Genomic DNA, 23,865 nt, shown 5'->3' with positions numbered 1-23,865 from the left:
CCTTCCAGATGAACAATGCAAGGGGCCATATCCTACCTATCTCGAACAGGCCAAAAGCCATGACAAAGCATATCATCACAAGCACCCTACCTTGATGTCATCCTTCAGAGGACACGCTCATCAGTTACCACCATCGATGATCCCCTTGCAGGGTAAGATGTGCCCTAACCCATCGCTGGCTTCATGCCACCGACTGCTCAGGTATAAGACCCAAGCCTCTAGATCAAATGGGGGTAGGCAATCTCAACTCTACTAAATCTCCTCCATCTACTCTACTGACTTGAGCGTCAAATGAGTTGAATCGAGACATCCCCCGACACCAACTGCTTGTGCAGGGCATAAGCACATCAAAGGAGCACCTTGAAGCGATGCTGAGAACTTCCGGACAAGGCCAAGATGCCTCTCGAGATGATCCCGAACTTCCCTCAAGAGACAAATCACACCTTGAGATGACCATGAGTCAGTCGCCTTAAGCCAACAATGCCTCAAGAATCTATTTGTCACCTTAACTACTCACTCGAGCTATCTCATCCGCCCTGGCAAGGACCCCGAGAGACCTCAGGATAGATCTGTGTCTTCAATATTGAACCAGGCCATGTTAACTCTTCGATCAACGATACCATGACAATAAGAAAAATAAAATAAGAACAAAAATTAAAAAGTAATATGTTATTAAATTGATATACGGTGCCCCCATAAATAGAGAAGTTATTTTCATGATTTAAATTTTAGTCATGTAGTTCACAATCATATACTCAATCACTAATGTCATTTCACATAAAATTAAATACTAATTAGACAATATACGAAATATGTTCTGTTTTAAGATTTAAAAACAATTCTTTTATAACGTCGTACCACATTTATGTCAAGGCAATATATTATATATGTGCTAATTAAGAAACATAAATATTGTTGGCTCCGGCCCATAATCTGATTTATCAATAACTAAAAAAATAAAAAAGAAATAGGAGGAGACACGAGGGCAGCGAACGAGAGAGCATGCAGCAAGTGGTGGCAGTACACAGGGAGAGAAAAGTACAGAGAGAAAGAGGAGAGAGAAAAAAATAAGATTTTGAGTTCTGATGCGGAAAAGAACAGATAGCTTTTGAGTTCTGATGTGGAAAAAAATAAGATTTTGAGTTCGAAAAGAACAAAGAGAAAGAGGAGAGAGAAAAAAAACGAACATGGGTCAAATTTTGTCAGTTTTATCTCAAATTATACGTAGTTTACTCTCTTTGAGGTACTTTCCTACTATATCCACTTTGTGAGACCTAGAATTTTCCTTTTGATGAGATCCATTTATGCGATGATGATATGCTATTCTTGAGCCAAGATATGTGATCTTGATGTTATGATGATCTTCTTATTATTTTAGAGAAACTTATTATAAGCCTATTATCATTATTGGTGATAGTAGAAGTTTGAGGTGGACTACGGTCTCGAGGTTTTTCTCACATTGGGTTTTTCATATTAAGAATTTGGTCTCACTTTGTAATTGATTCATTGTTCTATTGTTTATGTCGTTCTAGTTTATATGTGCTTTTGATATCAAGTTGGTATTTTAATGAGGAACCAATTTTGATACATAAAGAGGGAAAAGAATTATTCTGCTTTAACAGGTTTTTCCCAACAAGTGGTATCAGAGCAACAGGTTGTTTGGTGCTAGTTTTTTCTTATGTGATTGAAATGGAAGAGTCAGATAATATGATTAAATTGAACTCATCAAATTATTCAATTTAGATGCATATGATGGAAGATTTGTTTTATTACAAAGATTTATATAAGCCCATCGAGGTTAAAGATAAACCTTCTACTATGGACGATGAGGAATGAGAGGTTCAATATAGAAAAGCTATTGCTTATATTAGAATATGGATGGACATAAATTTGCATGAGCATATTTCTGATGAAATCAGAGCTGATGTTGTTTGGCAAAGATTAGAAAATCTCTTGGCGAAAAAGATAATGGAAAATAGAATTTCTCTATTACTTGTAAATTTGAAGTATAAAGATGGTAGTAATATTGTTGAGCACATAAGCCTATTTCAGAGTCTCGCAAACAAGCTGGTTGCTATGAAAATGAGGCTTCATCGTTTGAGCATTCAATCGATTCTTATTATTCCTCTTCTTCCCTTGCTTCCTGACACTTGTTATTGCTGGCTCTTCACTGCTTCATGTTGTATTCTGCCCCCTTGAAACATCTTTCGCTGACCGACCCTTAGAAAGGAATATTGGGCAACAATGAAATGGATATTAAGATATCTAAGAGGTACTTCTAGATTGTGTTTATGTTTTGGCAGTGATGAACCTAGAAAGATACACAGATGCAGAAAAGACAGGTGATACTGATTTCAGGAAGTCTACTTCGAGATTCTTGATGACATTTGTAGGAGGAGCAGTCTTTTAGTAATCTAAGTTACAGAATTGTGTTGCTTTATCAACCACAGAAGCAGAATATATAGTAATTACTGAAGTTTGTAAGAAAACTTTATGGATGAAAAAGTTTCTATAAGAATTGGGCTTGAAACAAGAAGGATATACTGTTTACTTTGACAGTCCGAGCGTCATTCACCTCTCCAAGAATTCAACATACAATTCTAGATCTAAGCATATTGATGTGAGATATCACTGGATTTGTGATGTGCTTGAGATAAAAGAATTACAGTTGGAAAATATACATACTAATGAGAATGAATCAGATATGTTGATAAAGTCTTTGCCTAAGGAGAAGCTCGAAGCATGTAGGCGAAGAGCGGGCTTAGTATAGCCCACTGAGTTGGAGGGGCAGAATTATTGGTCCGCCAATACGTAGGCTTAGACTAATGATTTGGGTTGTAAGCCCAAATCTAATTTATCAATAATTAAAAAAAAATTAAAAAAGGAGGAGACATGAGGGGAGCGAACTAGAGAGCGTGCAGTGAGTGGTGGCGACGCACGGGGAGAGAAAAAAATAAAATTTTGAGTTTTCTGCTTGACGATCACGGGGTCAAACTTTATCAATTTTGACCCAAATTATATGTGAAATACTTGCGCAAGCTCTATAATCCTAATGATGCTAATCTGTAATTTACCCTCTCTAAGGTACTTTCCTATGATACTCATTTTATGAGACCTAGAATTTTTTTTTTATGAGATCCATTCATGTGATGATGATATACTATTCTTGAGCCAAGATATGTGGTCTTGATATTATAATGATCCTCTTGTTATTTTAAAAAAGATTTATTGTAAACTTATTATCATTATTGGTGATAATGGAAGTTTGAGGTGGACTACGGTCACGTAATTTTTTCACATTGGGTTTTCCACGTCAAGTTAGTATTTTGAGATGAGATGAGGAATCCATTTTGATACGAGAGAAAAAAAATTATTCCGCTTTAATAGATTTTTCCCAACAAATATAGCTCACAAATTTTTGTATTACCTGAACAGGATTTGATGGCGGATGCAAACATTGATGTATGTTTTGCAAATTCTGACTAAAATATGCTGTTATTGAGAAAAATAGTAATCAATGGATTCAATAGCAGAATAAAAAAAAAGTGATGACTACAGAAAAGGCATTTACAGGAAAGATTTAATGGAACCTATCCTCTTATTATGGTATTTCTAAAAACAAAATTCATTATATGTCCATAGAAAAATTTCCATGTCACAAATCTAATTCTGGTTCAGCACAGATAAAAAAAATCCAACACAAACAGTCCGCGCAGCTGTTAGATTCTGGTTCAGCGCAAACAAATATTTTCCTGATATAGAAGATCCATTTCCTAATCGAGTTTCCGGCGGTTTGGCAAACAGCTACTCGTCACTAAATCGAGTATTCTGCCGCACTCTTAAATATCCATCCTCCACTGCTTTGTGATGCATCTTCTCATCCCTGCAATGTCTCTCAGCAAACATGCCCTCTCCCTCGTCCTCTACCTCTGTGCTTCCTTCCTCCGCTCCGGCTTGCATGTCGACGGCTCTGAGGAGCCGAAGGCTTACATTGTTCACGTCAAGGGCCCCGAGAAGATGGACTTCGATGTCGCAGACCAATGGAGCGAATGGTACTCCTCTCTCTTGGAGAGTGCAGCTACACCATTAGGACTGGAGTCTGAAGAAGGTGACCCGCGCTCGCGCCTTATCTACTCCTACCGCAACGTCATGACGGGCTTCGCTGCGCGGCTCACCCCGAGGGAGGTGGAGGCCATGTCGACGATGGACTGGTTTCTGCACGCCTACCCCAGCCGTGTTTACCGCCTTAAGACAACACACACACCCGAGTTCCTGGGACTGAGGCTGGGCGTGTGGAACGAGAGCAACATGGGCGAAGGAATCATCATCGGCCTCCTCGACACCGGCGTCACCCCCGGCCATCCTTCCTACGACGACCACGGCATGCCGCCGCCGCCGGCCAAGTGGAAGGGGCGCTGCGACTTGAAGGCGTCGGCTTGCAACAACAAGCTCATCGGTGCAAGGTCCTTCATCAATCACGACGGACGCGACCGTCGTTCGACTGGCACGCCCGTCGACGAAGAAGGTCACGGCACGCACACGTCGAGCACCGCCGCCGGGGCGTTCGTGAAGCGTGCCAACGTCAACGGGTTCGCCCCGGGAGTCGCTGCCGGGATGGCTCCCCGTGCTCACATCGCTGCCTACAAGGTGTGCGACGAAATCGCATGCATGGGTCACGACATGTTGGCCGCCATGGACGCCGCGGTGGACGATGGGGTCGACGTGCTCTCCTTCTCGATCAGCGCCGACCCAATTCCCTTCCACTCGGACCCGATCGCGCAGGGTACCTTCAACGCTATCGGCAAAGGTGTCTTCATCAGCTGCTCAGCCGGCAACGAGGGGCCTGATCCTGGCTCCGTGAATAACGATGCGCCGTGGGTACTTACGGTGGGAGCGAGCACCACAGACCGCCTCTTCTTGGCCTCCGTGAAGCTTGGCAACGGACGAAAGCTCTATGGGGAATCACTGCACCGGCCGCGTTCCTTCAACCCCAAAATGCTACCTCTCGTTTACCCCGGCTTCGTCACGGCTAAAGATGGCGCCTACATGTGCATCAATGGCACCTTAGATGGTGTGGACGTCCGCGGAAAGTTAGTGTTGTGCCAGCTTGGCGTCATTGACAGTGTGCAAATGAGTGAAGTCGTCAAGAAAGCCGGCGGTGCCGGGATGATCGTCATGAACTATCCGGTAGACGGGTACACGATCATAGCCGACGACCATGTGCTCCCGACATCCATGGTTCCATACGCTTACGGACTCGAGATCCAGGCCTACATCAACTCCACCTCTACCCCGATCGCGAACATCATCTATCACGGCACCGTCATGCACAGGCCCCACTCGCCGGATGTGGCCTCGTTCTCCTCCCGCGGGCCCAGCCAAATCACGCCGGGGATCCTGAAGCCGGACATCATCGGCCCAGGCGTCAACATCCTCGCCGGGTGGAACTCCCAGGCCTTCGCCTTGATCTCCGGCACCTCCATGTCCTGCCCGCATCTCTCCGGCATCGCAGCTCTGATCAAGAAAGCGCACCCCGGCTGGTCGCCGGCCGCGATCAAATCGGCGATCATGACGACAGCGTACGTGACGGACAACACGGGCGGGCCGATCCTCGACGAGCTGCACCACCCGGCCGACCTCTTCGCCGTAGGCGCGGGTCACGTGAATCCACGGCAGGCCATCGATCCAGGTCTCGTCTACGACCTCACACAGGAAGACTACGTTCCGTATCTTTGTGGCCTCCGCTACAATGACTCAGCTGTTAGCGCCCTAACTCGCAAACCCGTGCGCTGCTCGTCTCTTAAGAGCATCTCCCAAGGAGAGCTGAACTACCCTTCCATATCGGTCAAGCTGCGGGCGAACAGTTCGAAGTCGGTCAGCTACACACGGACGGTGACCAATGTGGGGAAGCCGACGTCGATTTACGCGGTGAAGGTCGACATGCCGAAGGGGGTGTCGGCGAGCGTTACGCCAACCACGCTGTCGTTCAAGAAGGTGAACCAGAAGAAAAGCTTCAGCATCTGCTTCAGGAGAAGCGGAGGTCGATCGGGCAGAGTCAGTGGGCAACTGAGGTGGGTGTCGAGGAAGCACGTGGTTAGAAGCCCAATCTCCATCCTCTTGAAGTAATGCATGCACGTACTCATTGTATAAATATTATTTGTCCCGAGATTTGATTAAATATATGTTTTTCAAATATGCATGCATATCAAATATTTTCTTCATATTTATACAATTTACAATGCTTAAAATTCATATGCATTTCAAATCATGACTCAGTAAAATTATTTATAAATAAACATAAATATAGTTAATAGCTCACAAGTATAAGTGTAACTAAGATATAGACATTACAATAGAAGTTATAGTAGCATTGATGACTACGAATAATATTATATCCCAATGATAAGCTCAAAACCATTTTAATTGTCATGATATAGGTGTCAGGACCCAAAAGAAATTAGTCTTTTTAAATTATATTTTAATATATAATAATCATACTCACTGAACAACAATAGTGTCATCCAAAGTAACACAACTTTTACAAATTAAGAGTTTAAGTAAATCTTTTTGCATGTCATTTTAAATATGATTGTATCATATATCCTTCCAAATAGTAATCATGCATTTTTAATGCTTTTCAAAAATAATATTGAATAGATATTTTCATATAAATTCAGATAATATAAATTAATAAATCTCTATAATATAACAAATAATTTTTTAAATCATATGTCTCAAATTAATAACATATATTTTTTTATAATTTATGGATAATAAAATGACTTTAAATCATGTAAATTATATGCATTAGTTCTTTTATAAACAAATTAGTCTTAGTCATTAGATACTTATATTATATCCTCAATATAAGCATACAATTCTTATTCTTCCCTTTTTTTTTCCAACATCACCATTTTTTCTTCATTTATTTCTTTCACTAACATAATATCAAATTACTTAAGAATATCAAAATCAATATCTATCATTGTATACATTAATTAAATCGATAGAAATGAAAGATAAATTAAATCATGCCTAATATAATTTTCATGAAATTCATCTCAATATAATTAATAACAAAGTGTATCCACCATAAATTTATCTTTCTTTTTTTTTCTCTTTCTATTGTTTTTATCTTATGTGTGTAGCAAAGTTCATTTCCTCCTCTACTATCTCAATCCAAATAATTCTGGTTGGGGATTTACTTGAGCAAGAACACATACGATATTCCTCTCATGACACCGAGAGTGGATGATCCTATATCAACACTCAATTACCCTCGTAAAATTAGTTGTCATTCTCGATGATCGTTTGTGCTAGATTTAAAACTCCCTGACCTATAAGTCTAGTATCAAAGCGTGGAGTACTCATATAGGACATATTTAGTGTCTCAAATCTAAGAACCAGATACACAATTGGGATGACGGAATCATTATCTGACGATGATTTATCATCAACCATCCAGCATTCCGTGAGTGGATCAATCAGTGAACTTATTCTCCAATGAGCACCTGTACTATATCTCTAGTGTCCCCACACGAGTAGCTATGAGACAAATCACCTCCATCATATAGACTGGTATACAGCACATTAATTTGTTCGGTTATCTCGATATCCCTCTCGAGTAACCTACGATCGGGATTATTTATGGTTTATGTTTAAAGATGAATCGATCTCATTATTGTGATCTCATCACGATCTGATTCTAATTGCACAGATCAACGGACATCACAATATATACAATAGGCAACATAAAGTAAGAAAAATATCAATAAATAATAATAAGTAAACAAAGTACGTATCGTCTCACACGTGTCATCACTCATATGATTGACTTACATGACACATATGACTAGCACAATGATGGATCAATACTCCCGTTACGGTGGTTGAGTCAAGACTCACTATGACGAAAGCTGCTACAACGGAGCAATACTCATGTTACGACGGTCGAGCCAAGACCCGTCATGGCGAATCAATACTCCCGTTATGGCGAAAATCGCCATGATAGATCAATACTCCCACTACGACGGTCGAGCTTTGTCCCGTTATGATGGAAGTCGCCATTACAGATCAATACTCCCACTATGATGGTTGAGCCAAGACCCGCTATAGCAGAAGTAGCCACGATAAATCAATACTCCTACTATGACAATCGAGCCAAACCCGTTACGGTGGAAGCCACCATGGTGGATTAATACTCCTGCTGTGATGGTCAAGCCAAGACCCACTACAGCAGAAGCCGCCACGATGGATCAATACTCTTGCTACATCGATCAAGCAAAGACCTATTATAGTGGATTTGTACTCCCACTACAACGGTCGAGCCAAGGCTCGCTATAGTGGAGCCCCAAACTAGCACTCTCTCTTGGGAGTAGTAGAACGAGAGCCCACTCCTGCTTCCTGAAGTAGATGGGGAGGCAGTGATAAAAGCAACCTGTTAGTTTGGCAAGTCCCATAGTCCCACATCGGAAAAATCAGACTTGTTGTCTCGTACTGGAACTATAAATAAGGGTCTGAGCTTTGAAGTCAGATGCATCACAAGTGACACCACAAGAAAAACCTAAGTGTTTGCTTTGGGTTTAAGTCCACACTCAGTTAAATAGTTTAGGCTTATACTTTGGGTTTTTTCTTGTTTAGTATTTTCGGGTGTTTTATGGCCTAGGAACATCTTCCTAAAGCATTTGTAATAGTTTCTTTTATAGTAGTGATTTGCTCCTCTTTCGTTCGTGGATGTAGGTCAAAGTCAATTGACCGAACCAGGTAAATCTGGTGTTCTTGTCGCTTTTATCTTTTAGCTTTATTGTCTTTGTTGTGTTGTCAAAATTACCCTTTGGTAAATATCCTGAGGCTAGCTCTAACAAACTGGTATCAGAGCCTGGTTTTGGGATCTTTTGATAACGATGACAATAACAAAGATTGTTGTCGAGAAATTCGACAGAAATGTCAACTTCGGCATGTGGCAACTCAAGATGGAGGCCATTCTAGTTCAAGACGGAGTTGATTTGGTACTACAAGGAGCCGAGAGCATTCCAGATGATATGTCAAAAGAAGAGCTTGCGGGTATGGATAAGAAGGCCCGATCAAGCATCATTCTAAATCTCTCTAACGAGGTTTTACGGGAGGTAGCTACGGAGACTATGGCTAAGAGCATGTGGGACAAGTTTAAAGCCTTGTACATGAAGATGACAGTGGAGAATCGTCTCTACTTGAAGCAAAGTCTATATATGCTTCGGATTATTGAAGGTACATCTATACTCTCGCATCTTGATAAATTTGATTCTTTGATTATGGATTTGGAGAATATAGATACAAAAATTGATGACGAGGATAAGGCCTTGTTACTCTTGTGTTTTCTTCCCCAATCTTTTAAGTATTTCCGTAATACTTTGATTTATGGAAAAGAAACGGTTTTGTATCAAGAAATTAAATCTGTACTAAAATCTAAGGAGCAGATAGATAGGAATATCACTGGGGAAAGTAGAGGGAATCAGGCTGAAGGTCTGGTTGTTAGGGGGAGAATGGATAAAAGAGAATTTGACAATAGTAGATCTAAATCCAGACATAGAAATTTGGAATGCAGATATTGTCATAAAATGGGGCACATTAAGATTGATTGCTTTAAATTGAAATATAAATTAAAGCAAAAGGGAAAACTTATTGAGAAAACTATTGAGTCCGCTGAAGCTGGTGTAGCATCTAATAAGAATGTTGAAAATATTTTCTTTGCTACTAATGACAAGACGATGTCTAAAAATGAATGGATTTTAGATTCAGGTTGTTCTTATAACATGTGTCCCAATAGGGATTTGTTTTCCACATATGAATCTTGTAATGGTGGAATTATTTTGATGGGCAATAATGCTGCATGTGATGTTGTTGGTAGAGGCACAATCCGAATTAAAATACATGATGGTATTGTGAGGACGCTCACTAATGTTAGATATGTTCCTGATTTAAAAAAGAATCTCATCTCTTTAGGCACCCTAGAGGCCCTTGGGTATAAATACATAGTTAAAGGTGGAGTTATAAAAGTTTCTAGAAGTGCTCTTGTTGTTATGAAAGCTTGTAGGTCTGGTAGCTTATATATTCTGTAGGGAACTACTGTCACAGGCTCGGTTACAGTCTCGTCATCATCATTGTCTGATTCTGACATCACCAAATTATGGCATATGCGTTTGGGTCATATGAGCGAAAAAGATTTGAGCATATTGAGCAAAAAGGGTCTACTTTATGAACAGAGTACTGGGCCACTAGTTTTTTGTGAACACTACATTTTTGGAAAGCAGAAAAGAGTCTGCTTCAATTCTCTAGCAGTTCACAAAACAAAAGGTACTCTTAACTATATTCATTCAGACCTTTGGGGTTCAGCCCATGTTCAGTCTAAGGGTGGTGCCAAGTATATGTTGACTTTCATTGACGATTATTCCAAAAAAGTTTGGGTTTATTTTCTGAAGCATAAAAATGATGTTTTTCTAACCTTTAAACAATGAAAGACTTTGATTGAGAAACAAATAGGTAAACAAATTAAGCGGCTTCGAACAGATAATGGCATGGAATTTTGTGAATGTGACTTTAATGAATTTTACAAAAATGAAGGAATCGTTCGGCATCGCACTGTTAGGATGACGCCTCAACAAAATGGTGTGGCCAAACGTATAAACAGAACACTCTTGAAAGAGCAAGGTGTATGATCTCAAATGCAGGGTTGACAAAGGACTTTTGGGCAGAGGCGATTAATATGGCTTGTTACGTTGTCAACCGCGTTCCTTCTGCAGTACTTAACTTAAAAACTCCGAAGGAAGTTTGGTCAGGTACTCTTGCTGATTACTCTGATTTAAAAATTTTTGGGTGTCCAACATACATGCATATAAATGAAGGAAAATTAGAGCCTCGAGCTAAAAAATATATTTTCCTTGGGTATGCTTCTGGGGTGAAAGGATATAGATTATAGTGTCCTGATCCCAAATCCCCAAAATTTGTAATCAGTAGAGATATTACTTTTGATGAATTATCTATGTTATCTTCTAAAGAAGAATCTACTAGTTGTACAAATGATAGTGCACAGAAGCAGGTGGAGCTTGAGATTGGTAGGTCTGATTCATTTCGGTCTAACTCTTCTTCTCAAAGAATGCCAATAGATAGTCTCGAGTCTACTAACGAAGATGATCTAGAGGAAGAGCAATATTCCATAGCCAAGGATAGACCACGGAGAAATATTCGACCACCACAAAGAAATGTAAATTTGGTTGCATATGCTTTGTCTATTGCAGAAGAAACAAGTGAAGTTGGTGAGCTTACTTCCTACTCAGATGTAGTTTCTTGTGATAATTCCGCTAAGTGGTTGATTGCGATGAATGAAGAAATTGAATCTCTCCATCGGAATAGAACTTGAGATCTTGTAAAACCGCCTTTGGATAAGAAAATTGTTGGATACAAATGGGATATCATTGATGAGAGAAAGGTCCTTGTTCAGAAAATTCATACGAAGGACGATTCAGCTGATATGCTTATGAAACCTCTTCTGGTTTACAAGTTCAAGCAGTGCTTGGACTTGGTTGGTGTTTATTGTTGGTGATTGCCCATTGGGGCTTTTATGAAGAAGGTGAAGCAAGTTTTGTTGGGACATGCCAAGGTGGAGATTTGTTAGTTTGGCAAGTCCCATAGTCCCATATCGGGAAAATCAGACTTGTTGTCTCGTACTGGAACTATAAATAAGGGTCTGAGCTTTGAAGTCAGATGCACCACAAGAAAAACCTAAGTGTTTGCTTTGGGTTTAAGTCCACACTCAATTAAATAGTTTGGGCTTATACTTTGGGTTTTTTCTTATTTAGTATTTTCGGATGTTTTATGGCCTAGGAACATCTTCCTAAGGCATTTGTAATAGTCTCTTTTATAGTAGTGATTTGCTCCTCTTTCGTCCGTGGATGTAGGTCAAAGTCAATTGACCGAACCACGTAAATCTGGTGTTCTTGTCGCTTTTATCTTTTAGCTTTATTATCTTTGTTGTGTTGCCAAAATTACCTTGTGGTAAATTTCCTAGGGCTAGCTCTAACACAACCTCCTGGAGTGGAAGGGGGAGGTAAAAAAAAAATGGAGAAAAAGACCTCCCAAAATGAAAGGGGGAGGTCAAAAATTGGAGAGGAAATAAACTCCCGAAGCAAAAGGGAGAGACCGAAGAAAAAACAAAGAAAAAAGAAAGGACCTACTAAATCAAATCCCCAACGGTAGACCCCTACTCCTGCTACGACAGACCCCTACTACCACTATGATGGTCAACACAAAATCCGCCATGGCAGACCCCTACTCCAACTATGATGGTCGAGGCAAAATCCATCATGATGGACTCCAACTCCCACTATAAAGGTCGAGGCAAGATCTGTGACAGTCGACCCCTACTCTTGTTATGGTGATCAAGGCAAGATTCACCACGACGAACCCCTACTCTCACTACGATGATCAAAACAAATCTGCCTTGACGGACCCCTGTGGTAGTCGAGGCAAGATCCACCAAGACGAGCTTTATACTTGTTACGACAAAAACCTGCTACGATGGATAAACTTGATACCAACGCCCATGAAAAACCATCATGAGAAGCGTGAAGATGCTACATAGCAGCACCCATAACTCGGCACACCCAAATGAAGCAAAGCCATGAATCCAAATGATGTGCCTTGAAACCCTTACTCAGGCCTCGAAGCACGTCTTGTAGAGGGGACGAATGATAAGGAAAATGACAGCGTTGCCAACTCACCCTATCACTTGAACTAAAGAAGCCACCTCAACCGCAGCTAAGGAGCCTGCATGCATGCATTGAAGCTAGATGACATGACGTAATTTCCCTGTTAGAACCCTTGCAGATTCTAAACTTGGGGTTGATCTCTTTAGGGGATCGGCCTCCTTGGAACTCTATAGGGGTTCCTCCCTCCAAGTTGCTGCTCAAAGGCTGCAGAAAAGATTCATCTATTGCTTATGAAAAGAGAAGGAATACATGGCTATTTATAGGGCTTCTAAACCCTAACTCCTGATAGGACTCCTACTTAAGACTCTTACTTCTAACCAACTCCTAATAGGACTCCTAGTCAAGACTCCTATTCCCTTACAACTCCTAATTCTTCTCTAAGAAAACACCTCCTACATGAATGCCCCTCTCAATTAGGACTCTCCTAGCTAGAGTCCTAACAGAATGTCCCTCTCAATTAGGACTCTCCAAGCTAGAGTCCTAACAGACCCGCCCTCTTCAAATCAGCCTTGTCCTCGAGGCTGATGATTCGTGAATTCTGGGAATTTGATCTTCAAGTTGTCATAGTTCTCCCAAGTGGCATCTTCTATTGGTAGGTTCGCCCACTGTATTAGCACTTCATTAGTGGGTCGTCGTCGTCGAGTCACGATCCGTCGATCAATAATGGCACTTGGCTGGGTCTGGAGTTCTCTTTGGGTAGTCATATTTGGTGGGTGGCTTTGGGCTGTCTCCAAGCACCTATTTAAAACTTCCGTCTGGCTGTTGGTTTATGAGTGATATGTCATACTCCTTTTCAATTTAGTACCCTACATATGGAATAACTTTGTCCAAAATCTGCTCTTGAAGATGCAAGTAGAATTTGTCACAAGCACAATGTGTCCCTTATAGCATAATTCTTTTGAGTCCCGATTGTAATGAGCCACGGAGCTTGGTGCTTCCTCTAATTTTTTTTGTATCTTACTGGTCTCCGAATCTTCCTGTCATTCCATCTTAATATCCTTAAGGAAGTCACTGGTTGGAAGTAAAACGATCGAAAATTCAGCTTGCTCAAGTAGCTGCGAAAGCGCATCTGCAACAATATTCTCTTTCCACCTTTTGTAAGTTATTTTATAATCAAATCCAAGAAGTTTTGTTACCCATTTTTGCTGCTCAGGGGATGATATCTTTTGCTCCAAAAAGTACTTAAGGCTTTTTTGGTCAGTTTTAATTTGAAATCGTCAACCAATCAAGTAGGGTCTCCACCGCGTTACTGGCGAGCATCTCCTTATCATATGTTGACTTATTTTGATAGGAGGGAGATAATGCCTTGCTAGTGTATGCAAGTGTTCGACCATCTTGCATGAGAATGACTCTAATTCTGACTCCAGATGTGTCGGCCTCAATAATGAAGGGTCGGTTGAAATCTGGTAGTGTTAGCACCGGCGTTGTCGTCATGGCTGCCTTAAGTTTGTCGAAGGCCGTGGAGGCTCTGTCCAACCATTGGAGGACATCTTTTTTTAGTAAGGAAGTTAGTGGTGCACTGATCTTTCCATAGTTTTTCACGAACTTGCGGTAGTAGCCTGTTAAACCCAGAAAGCCATATAGCAATTTTATTTTTCTCGGGTTCAGCCAGTTTTGCATTGCTCCAATTTTGAAGGGGTCCACCGTCACACCTTCCTCTGATATGATATGCCCAAGATATCCCAACTTTTGTTGAAAAAAGTAAAAATTTCTAGTGGCCGTTGTGTGTTCGAAAGGCGGTTTTCGGTATGACTTCTTCGTACATTCGTATTTGATAATACCTGGATCAAAGGTCCATCTTTGTGAAGATTTGTGCTCTCTTTCATATAGCAATTCATCTAGTACTGGAATAGGGTATTTATCCTTGATAGTTATGCCATTGAGAGCTTGGTAATCAACGTATATTCGCCATGTTCCGTCCTTCTTGTGTACAAGTAGCACCGGTGAAGAGTAGAGGTTGCAACTCGGCCGAATAACTCCTGTTTCGAGCATCTCTTTTATAATCCTTTCTATTTCATCCTTCTGGAGATGTAGATACTGATATGGCCAAGTATTTACTGAAGATTTGTCTGGAAGAATCGTTATACAATGATCATGCCGACGGGTAAGAGGTAGGTTGCACGGTTCGTCAAATATATTTGAAAATTCAGCAAACAAAGGAAGTAGATTTGGATCTTCAAATTCTATTGGCTCTCCCTTAGTTTGTTGCTCAAGTTGTACCAAAAAGCCACTGCATGCTTTATGCAAAACATTCTCCATTTGTTGTGTGCAAATCGTTGTTATATCCCCCCCACATTTCCCGTGCAATGTCACCTGTTTCTCCTTACTGTAAAATTTCATAATTAGTTTCATAAAATTCCAGAAAATATCACCTAATGTCATCAACCATTTAATTCTAAGCATGGCCTCATGATTGTTAAGAGGGAGAAGGAAGAAATCTGCAATTATCTCTTGGTCCTTCAGCAATAGTTTCTCCTGCGGGCGCCTACGATCACAATTCAAAATCCGTCCGTTGATGACCTTAACATCAAACCTGCAGCGATTCTCGATAGGTAATGCTATTCGAACAACAAGCTTACTATATAGAAAGTTAGTAGTACTGCCCGTGTCGATGAGAACAGTGATCGGTTGTTGTTTGAGAAGGCCTCCAACTTTCATCGTTTGTGGGTTTGAGTAGCTGGCTAGTGCGTGTACTGTAACGTCAATCGGTTGTGGCTCTTCTTCCATATTTTCTTCTTCATGTTCAAGGCTCTCTTTTGGATGTTCAATGACCTCTTCTTCTATCGATTCAATCATAAGAAGTCCTCCTTTACTACAGCGATGCTCACGACTCCACGGCTCGTCACAATGCCAACATAACCCATTCGCATATCGCTCCCGAAGCTCTTTTCCTGTTAACCTCTTTGGTGCAGGGACTTGGTCGACAGTAGGGGGGGCTGAGGGCTTCAATATTACTGGTTGAGGAGCGACCCTAGTCCTCCGAGCTTCATGGTTCAATTGCTCCTCTTGATGTCGTGCGAAAGAGATAGCTGCCATAAGCGTATACGGTTGTCGCGCTTTAACTTCTCCTCGGATCTCCGGCTTAAAGCCCTCAATGAAGGTCCTCAATAGCTGTTTTTGAGACCAATCACGAGTTTGATTAGATAACCTTTCAAACCTGGTTTGGTACTCCTGAATGGTGGAGGTTTGTTGGATCTTTGCTAGTTGTTCGTCAATATTCTCGTACTCGGTTGGTCTGAAGCGAATCAACAGTCCTTCTTTGAATTAACGCCATGAAAGGACTCTATAAGTATGTTCAAACTAGTCAAACCACTGTATAGCATCCCCTTCAAGATGTATAGCTGCAATTTTCACCATAGATACATCCACGGTTTTGTGGTACCGAAAATATCGCTCCGCGCGCGAGATCCAACCAATCGGGTCTCTTTCTTCCCATCTAGGGAAGTCCACTCTCATGCATGGATAGTTGGGGTTGGTCATAGAGCCTACCCTCCCTTGGAAGTCATCTCTTCGGGCTTGGTGTGATTGGGTAAAGCTCTCTCCTTGATATGATTTCTTCGGGCTTAGTGGTCGGCCCAATCTAAGTTCGGTAAAGAGCGTCCGAATCTTATCCTCCATTCGCGTCTCCAAGGCTTCAAATTTAGCATTGATTGCCTCCTTAGATGCCATAGTATATGGCCCCAAATCAATGATGTTAAGATCTCTCTTTTGCTATTGGGTTAAAGGCATGTATAGGTTGAGAGAAGTGATGGTCGAAAGTGTTGGTGGATTGGTGGATGTAGGCTACGGTTTAGGCTTGTTTTGTGGCTATTTTTGGTGCAGTTTGAGGGTGTGGTTTAGTAGAGTTTTAGGGCTATGGATGAAAGTTTTGGATCTGTGGTAGATGGTAGCAAAGGTTTGACAGAAATCCGTGGAAGTTGCAGCAAGTATGTGCTGTCTTGTAAGAGTAGAATGGTCGTCGAAGAAACAACGGTTTCTCGACATAATTTCCACCAAAAACTTGAGAGAATTGAGGAGGGAATTGATAGCAAAATCATAGTTTATATGACAGCAAGGATATCTAATTTAATCAAGAAAATTTCGGCAGTATAACAGCAAAGAAATTGGTGCAAGTTGCAATTGCAGAATTATCGTCGAAAAATTTCAGCGGGCTACGATGAAAATTTGCAGCAATATAAAATCATTTTTAGAGATGAATTTCTTAATAGATCAATCTTAGATGGAAGCCAAGATGATATATGAAGTCTATAAGAAATTTCATTCAAAAAAGATTGCAAATAGATGGGTTAAGGCAATGATATGCAGCTGAAATTTTCTGCAGCATAGATTTTCAAGTGCAGCAGATTGGACATAAAAGATCAGTAGTTTATATTAAGAATTTTTCGATGAAACTAAAGGGAAATCTACTGTTAGGAAGTGTCAAAGATGTCATAAAAAATTTGTAAAAATTTGGATAGAAAAAGTACAGTAGCAAGATCAAACAGATGGTGCTATGCGGCTTGAATTCTGCAATTCAAGTGCAGCAGATTGGACATAAAAGATCAGTAGTTTATATTGAGAATTTTTTGATGAAATCAAAGGAAAATCCACTGTTAGGAAGTGTCAAAGATGTCATAAAAATTCATAGAAATTTGGATAGAAAAAGCATAGTAGCAAGATCAAACAGATGGTGCTATGCGGCTGGAATTCTGCAATGTATCTTTCGTCGTAGAGATGAAAACTTTGTGACGAAAAGTTTATGCAGCAATATAAGAACGATTTTTTTTTTTTTAATTTTTGAATAAGGATAACCAAATTGCAGCAGCAGTAAGGTAGGAAACCAGAACCTGTTGCAATTCACGGGGAGATCAAAGGATGATCCGCGGTGGTGGAGATGATGGCGGAATTCGGTGACGATCTTTTAAGCAATTGTGGGAATTGCTTTGGATGGTTGTGGAGGGTTGATGGATGGCTGTGGAAGGGCAGCGAGACACCAAGAACGCTGCTCTGATACTAGGTGTTAGAACCCTTGCAGATTCTAAACTTGGGGTTGATCTCTTTAGGGGATCGGCCTTCTTGGAACTCTATAGGGGTTCCTCCCTCCAAGTTGCTGCTCAAAGGCTGCAGAAAAGATTCATCTATTGCTTATGAAAAGAGAAGGAATACATGGTTATTTATAGGGCTTCTAAACCCTAACTCCTGATAGGACTCCTACTTAAGACTCTTACTTCTAACCAACTCCTAATAGGACTCCTAGTCAAGACTCCTATTCCCTTACAACTCCTAATTCTTCTCTAAGAAAACACCTCCTACATGAATGCCCCTCTCAATTAGGACTCTCCTAGCTAGAGTCCTAACATAATGTCCCTCTCAATTAGGACTCTCCAAGCTAGAGTCCTAACATTCCCCAACCCTACCTTCCAGATGAACAATGCAAGGGGCCATCTCCTACCTATCTCAAACATGCCAAAAGCCATGACAAAGCATATCATCACAAACACCCTACCTTGACGTCGTCCTTTAGAGGACATGCTTGTCAGTTACCACCATCAATGATCCCCTTGTAGGGTAAGATATGCCTTAACCCATCGCTGGCTTCACGCCACCAATTGGTCAGGTATAAGACCCAAGCCTCTAGATCAAATGGGGGTAGGCAATCTCAGCTCTACTAAATCCTCTCCACCTACTCTACTGACTTGAGTGTCAAAGGAGTTGGATTAAGACATCCCCGGACATCAACTGCTTGTGCAGGGCATAAGCGCGTCGAAGGAGCACCTCGAAGCGATGCTGAGCACTTCTAGACAAGGCCAAGATGCCTCTCGAGATGATCCCGAACTTCCCTCAAGAGACGAATCACACCTTGAGATGACCACGAGTCAATCGCCTTAAGCCAACAATGCCTCGAGAGTCCATTTGTCATCTTAACTACTCGCTCGGGCCGTCTCATCCGCCCTGGCAGGGACCCCAGGACAGATCTACATCTTCAAGATTGAACCAGGCCATGTTAACTCTTCGGTCAACGATACCATGGCAATAAGAAAAACAAAATAAGAATAAAAATTAAAAATTAATATGTTATTAAATTGATATACAAATTCGTACCCCATAAATAGAGAAGTTATTTTCATGATTTAAATTTTAGTCATGTAGTTCACAATCATATACTCAATCATTAATTTTGCCTACTCCTCAATTATCCCTCGGCGACTCAGTAGAGGAGTGAACGACCACCCATGATGGCCGATCGACCTCTATGATACTAGAGTACTTGTCAATTCGGTAGAATTTCTATCACTGTGTATCAGTGATGGGTTGGTCTCTAGATGATAATGGGAGAGTTTGTGCTCTTAACTAGTGCATGACCCACACTAATCGACCATGGGAGGTTCCAAGATAGACCACCTCTTGGAACCAATGCCTCTTGCACTTAGCCTGGCTAAGGGTATGTATCTGAGGCCTATTGAGGACCTCTTGTCTGATGGCCATAAGGATTTGGCCATGGTGAGTAGTCATATTCTTCCAGTTTAACTCCCCTTCAAAGTTTGCGCAAACTCAAGGTTGACAGTTGCAGCATTAGCAACTCATGACCTTTATCCTCAACCAAGCTCGAGACTCAACAGTGGTGATAGGAAGCCTCCTTAAAAGGCAACGTCCCTCAAAAGGGAGTAGGATGACATAGTTGTTGTGAAGTCCCAAGCTGAGGAAGAGTCGACCTAGTTTTGGACTTGGCTCAGCAAAGTCGAGCCTGAGTTCGAGGTCAAGTCTTCAGCCTCACGAGAGCCGAAGGCAGAAGCTAAAAGGGTGATGAAGGCAGAGGCGACTCGAGAGTACCATCGAGCCTTGGATGCTGAGGTGGGGGTGGATCGACTTAAGCGGGAGAACTCAATCCTTAAAATAGAAATCAGCAACGTCTGGTGCATGAACGAGCAATGATTTGGCAACCAAGGAAGTTAGCAATTGGGAGGCCAAGGTGGAAGCCCAAGGGGTGAAGAAGTACAAAGCCTTGAGAGACTTCAAGAAGGGTCTAGCAAGGCTGAGGCATAACTGTAACATCCCTAATTTCTGAATTTTCGTATAAGTTCCTAGTTGTAATATAAGTATCTATTTTAAATTTGATAAAAAGTCAAAGTATGAATCTGAGAACTTATTCATAAGATTTGGAGGATTTGTTCAAAAAAAAAAAATCTGAGGACCTATATGTAAACCCTGAGGACCTAATCGTAAATATAATAATACAAGGACTAAACTGCAAAATGCACAAAAATACAAATCCCACCGTTTAAGCCTCTCTACCTTCGTTCTTAAGGAAGCAGAGAAGGCAGCTGCGTGGATGATCAGGGAAAGAAAGAAAGAAGAAGAAGAAGAAGAAGAAGAAGAAGAAGAAGAAGAAAATTGGGGCTTTAAGGTTTCTTGCTCAAATCTTCTCATTTAGGGCTATAATTCTCAAAGACAAGTGTTCTAACCTCATCCTACAGAAGTATTAGTCTATGTTCCTATATTGATTCTGAAAGATTTATGCTTAGAATCTGATATTTCTCTCTTTGGACATAAAACCAAGGATCTGAAATTTTTCGGTAAACTGACCCCTATGCACTGTTTCAGCTATCAATTTTAGCATCAAATGTGGATTCAGGCAAGGCCTTGCTCGTTTGAAATTAGACTCTTATATATTTCTTTTGACACTGATTTTGTAGATTTTGGACACCGAATACTTACCCAAACGTCTGTTTCAAATGAGCCTATGGATGCTGCAGAACAGGGATCAACATTTCTAACCTTTCGATACTAAAATACCTATAAGTCCCTGTTGGAAATTCTGATTTGTACCAAACTGATTTCGTTCGAAACTAGACTTGTAGACCTTTCTTTTGACATATAGATTGAAAAATTTGGAATTCAATGCCTACCCTATTATCTATTGAATCCGATCCTATGAATTCTGCAAGACAATGATTTTGTTTTTGACCTTGTGTTACCAAATCAAAGGTAACCCCTTGTTGGAAACCATGATTCGTACGAAACTTGTTTCAATAGAAAATAGATTGATATATCTTTTGACAATAGCCTTCTTGAGGGTATTGGAGCATAATTGACAATATGATTCATTTGTTCAATGTGCCTCTTGAATTCTGCTAGAAATCGAGCTTTGATCGATTTCGTATCTTCTATTTTCGTTCGTTTGGAAATAGATTTTGTTCAGTTCCCTTCACTCAATTGTGGCTTATATTAATGTTTGAATTCTCGTTTGCTCTTGTCTATAAATTATTACCATTCCTGAATATATTGTGTAACGTTTATGCTATATCACATTGACTTATATAGGCGCATGTATAACCCATTGTTCCGCATTTGCTTTCAATGTGTGCCTATTCTAGTTTCTTTCCTTTGGATATCAAATTCATCTAACCTTCTTATCTAAATTGAGTTGTATGTGATTGCTTGGATTCCATATGTGCCCTTGCTTTCAATTCCTTTCAAACCTGAATATAAGTTCTGAAATGTTTCATTCATTGTTGATATGCTTCGAAATGTTTCATATGCCGTTGATATGCTCCGGAACATTTCATACGCCACTGATAAGCTCCGAAATGTTTCATTTGTTATTGATATGCTCCGAAACGTTTCATTCTTGGTTGATATGCTCCAATTACTCTATGCCCCATCTGTTATGAACCAAATATGTTTGATTGAAATGACAATTGTGATTCTGCACCTAATGATATTACGTCTATGAATTCTTATATTCTGCCTTGTATTTCGAAACTTTATCTCTTTGGAAATTGTCCTCTTTGGACATGGATATGTTAGTCACTTGCTGAGCTCTATATGCTCACCCCGTTGTTGTATAAATTTTTCAGGATAACTTGTCGCTTGCTTAAATGTTAAGATTGGGCTGAGGCGGTGGAAAGCTAAAAGATTTTGGGCAGATCTTTATTAGTATATATGTTTTTGTTGTATAAGCACACGCTGCATCTAATGAAATGTTGACGATGAATCTAAACTTGTGGATTTTGTATAAGTTTAAAGGACCTCTCATGTTTAAGATTCTGAAACGTTAAGTTTAATGTATGATGATATGAACTTGTGGTGAATAGTTGGAGTTCTGATTGTATAATTTATTTAGCTTGTAGATTTATAAATGTTGTTCATATTTGACAAGTTGGCTTAGGTTGCCATAAATGTGAATTATCGAGTGATGTGATATATGATTATAAACTGCACAGGTTTTATAGATGTGAATTTGATATAATGTTTTTCAGTGTCCTCAAATGTTAGTTTGGATCTTGGATTAGTTTGTGATGAAAATTTTTAAATATCATGGATATTTTGAGGGGCGTGACAGAGGTGGTATCAGAGCATGATTTTTGAATTACTGAAATATTTGATATGATGACGTGCAAAATATATTGAGGTCTAGTGAACTATAGTGATTGGTGGAAATTTTCCTTGATGCATTTTAGGAATCTAGGATGACAAGGACATTTAGTCCTCCTACTTCATCTAGTTTTGATTAATTAAGTGGGATGAAAGGGGTAATCGGGGATATTAAATCAGAGTAGCGCAATGAAAGCATGGTGAACCTAATTTCATTGGTGGTAGAAAAATGGATGATGCAAACGGAGAAGATATTTGATGTTCAAAATTGTTCTGATGATCGAAAGATTTCTTTTGCCACATTATATTGGAAATAGAGGCTGATCATTAATGGGAACAATGAAAAGAATTTTTGAAGATCAATGGCAAGAATGACAAGGACAAGTTTACCAATAAAAATATGATTGGAAATGAATTAGAAAGTAATAACAAGAGAGTCAAGACATTTGGATTTGAAATGGGAAGTCACTACAAAAGACTAAATCACATGTGAATTGCAAGTTAAATTATGAAACAAGTTTGTGCTTTCGAGTGACTGGAGTCTATTTTGCTTGTAGAAAGTTGGATCATAAAATAAAAGACTGCCCGTTGAACAAGAAAAAAAAGAGTCACTGCCTCATAAACCATCAGCCCATGTCAGAGTGTATGCTATTACTGAATATGATTCTAAAACTTCTGAATTAGTGATCGAAGGTATTATGCATGTTTATGAAAGAATACAAATATTTGTTTGACCATGAGTCCCATCTACGATTTGATTCGTAATATTTTGCTTATCACATGGGTATTCAACCTAGACCACCACATTATGTGCTATATGTAAATACGATCATTGGAGATTCTTTGATAACGAACTTGAATATGGTCCTCTTGTCTGATTCTTATTGGAGAACTTGAACTTTTGCTGATTTAGTTCTCCTAGAGATTTGGAGTTTTGATATTATACTTGGTATGGATTGGCTATCTTCCTATCATACCAGTATGAATTGGTATATAACAAATGATCACTTTTTGCATATTTGATCAGTCGATCTTTTATTTTGAGAGTATTGGACATGATTTATCTCCTTGCCTAATGTATCCCAGGATGACTTGCTTGGATTACCTCCAAATATGACTTTGCTTTTGATTTGGTCCTTGGGATAATCTCAATATCTAAGCCTCTCTAGAGAATGATATCATTTAAGTAAGTGGAATTGAAAAAGCAACTATAAGGACTATTACATGAGGATTTTATTTGGCTTAATATTTCATCATTGGGTGCTCCGGTGTTAGTTAAAAAGGTGGATGGAACATTGAGGCTTTGTATTAATTATAGACAGTTGAATCAGGTGACCATCAAAAACAAGTATCCCATACCCAGAATTGATGATTTATTTGATCAACTGCAGGGTGCACAAGTATTCTCTAAGATTGATTTGAGGTTAGGTTACTATCAGTTGAAGATCGAGGAGGATATTCCAAAAACAACTTTTAGAACTCGATATGGTCACTATGAATTCTTGGTGATGCCTTTTGGTTTGACTAATGCCCCTACAGCTTTTATGAAACTAATGAATAGGATATTTTAACCGCTCTTGGATGGCTATGTAGTTGTATTTATTGATGACATATTGGTGTATTCAAAGAGTAATATGGAGCATGAGGAACACTTGAGAAATGTATTATCCATTCTAAGAGAAAAGAAGTTGTATGCAAAGTTCAATAGATATGAATTGTGGTTGAATGAAGTTGCTTTCTTAGGTCATGTGATTTCAGGGAAGGGTAT

At 40.1% G+C, this 23,865-nt stretch overlaps 1 protein-coding gene across 1 annotated transcript; it reads left to right on the top strand.

Moving 5' to 3' along the window:
* The first annotated feature begins 3,888 nt into the window (after positions 1 to 3,888).
* Positions 3,889 to 6,126, top strand: LOC135616364 (subtilisin-like protease 4). The gene has a single exon (XM_065115551.1). It carries the CDS (start codon positions 3,889 to 3,891, stop codon positions 6,124 to 6,126), a length of 2,238 nt encoding a protein of 745 aa, XP_064971623.1.
* The last annotated feature ends 17,739 nt before the right edge of the window (positions 6,127 to 23,865 follow it).

This window comes from Musa acuminata, chromosome BXJ2-7 (genome assembly GCF_036884655.1).
Source record: "Musa acuminata AAA Group cultivar baxijiao chromosome BXJ2-7, Cavendish_Baxijiao_AAA, whole genome shotgun sequence".
In the NCBI taxonomy this organism is placed as follows: Eukaryota; Viridiplantae; Streptophyta; class Magnoliopsida; order Zingiberales; family Musaceae; genus Musa; species Musa acuminata.
This window is presented reverse-complemented; position numbering and strand designations above follow the sequence as displayed.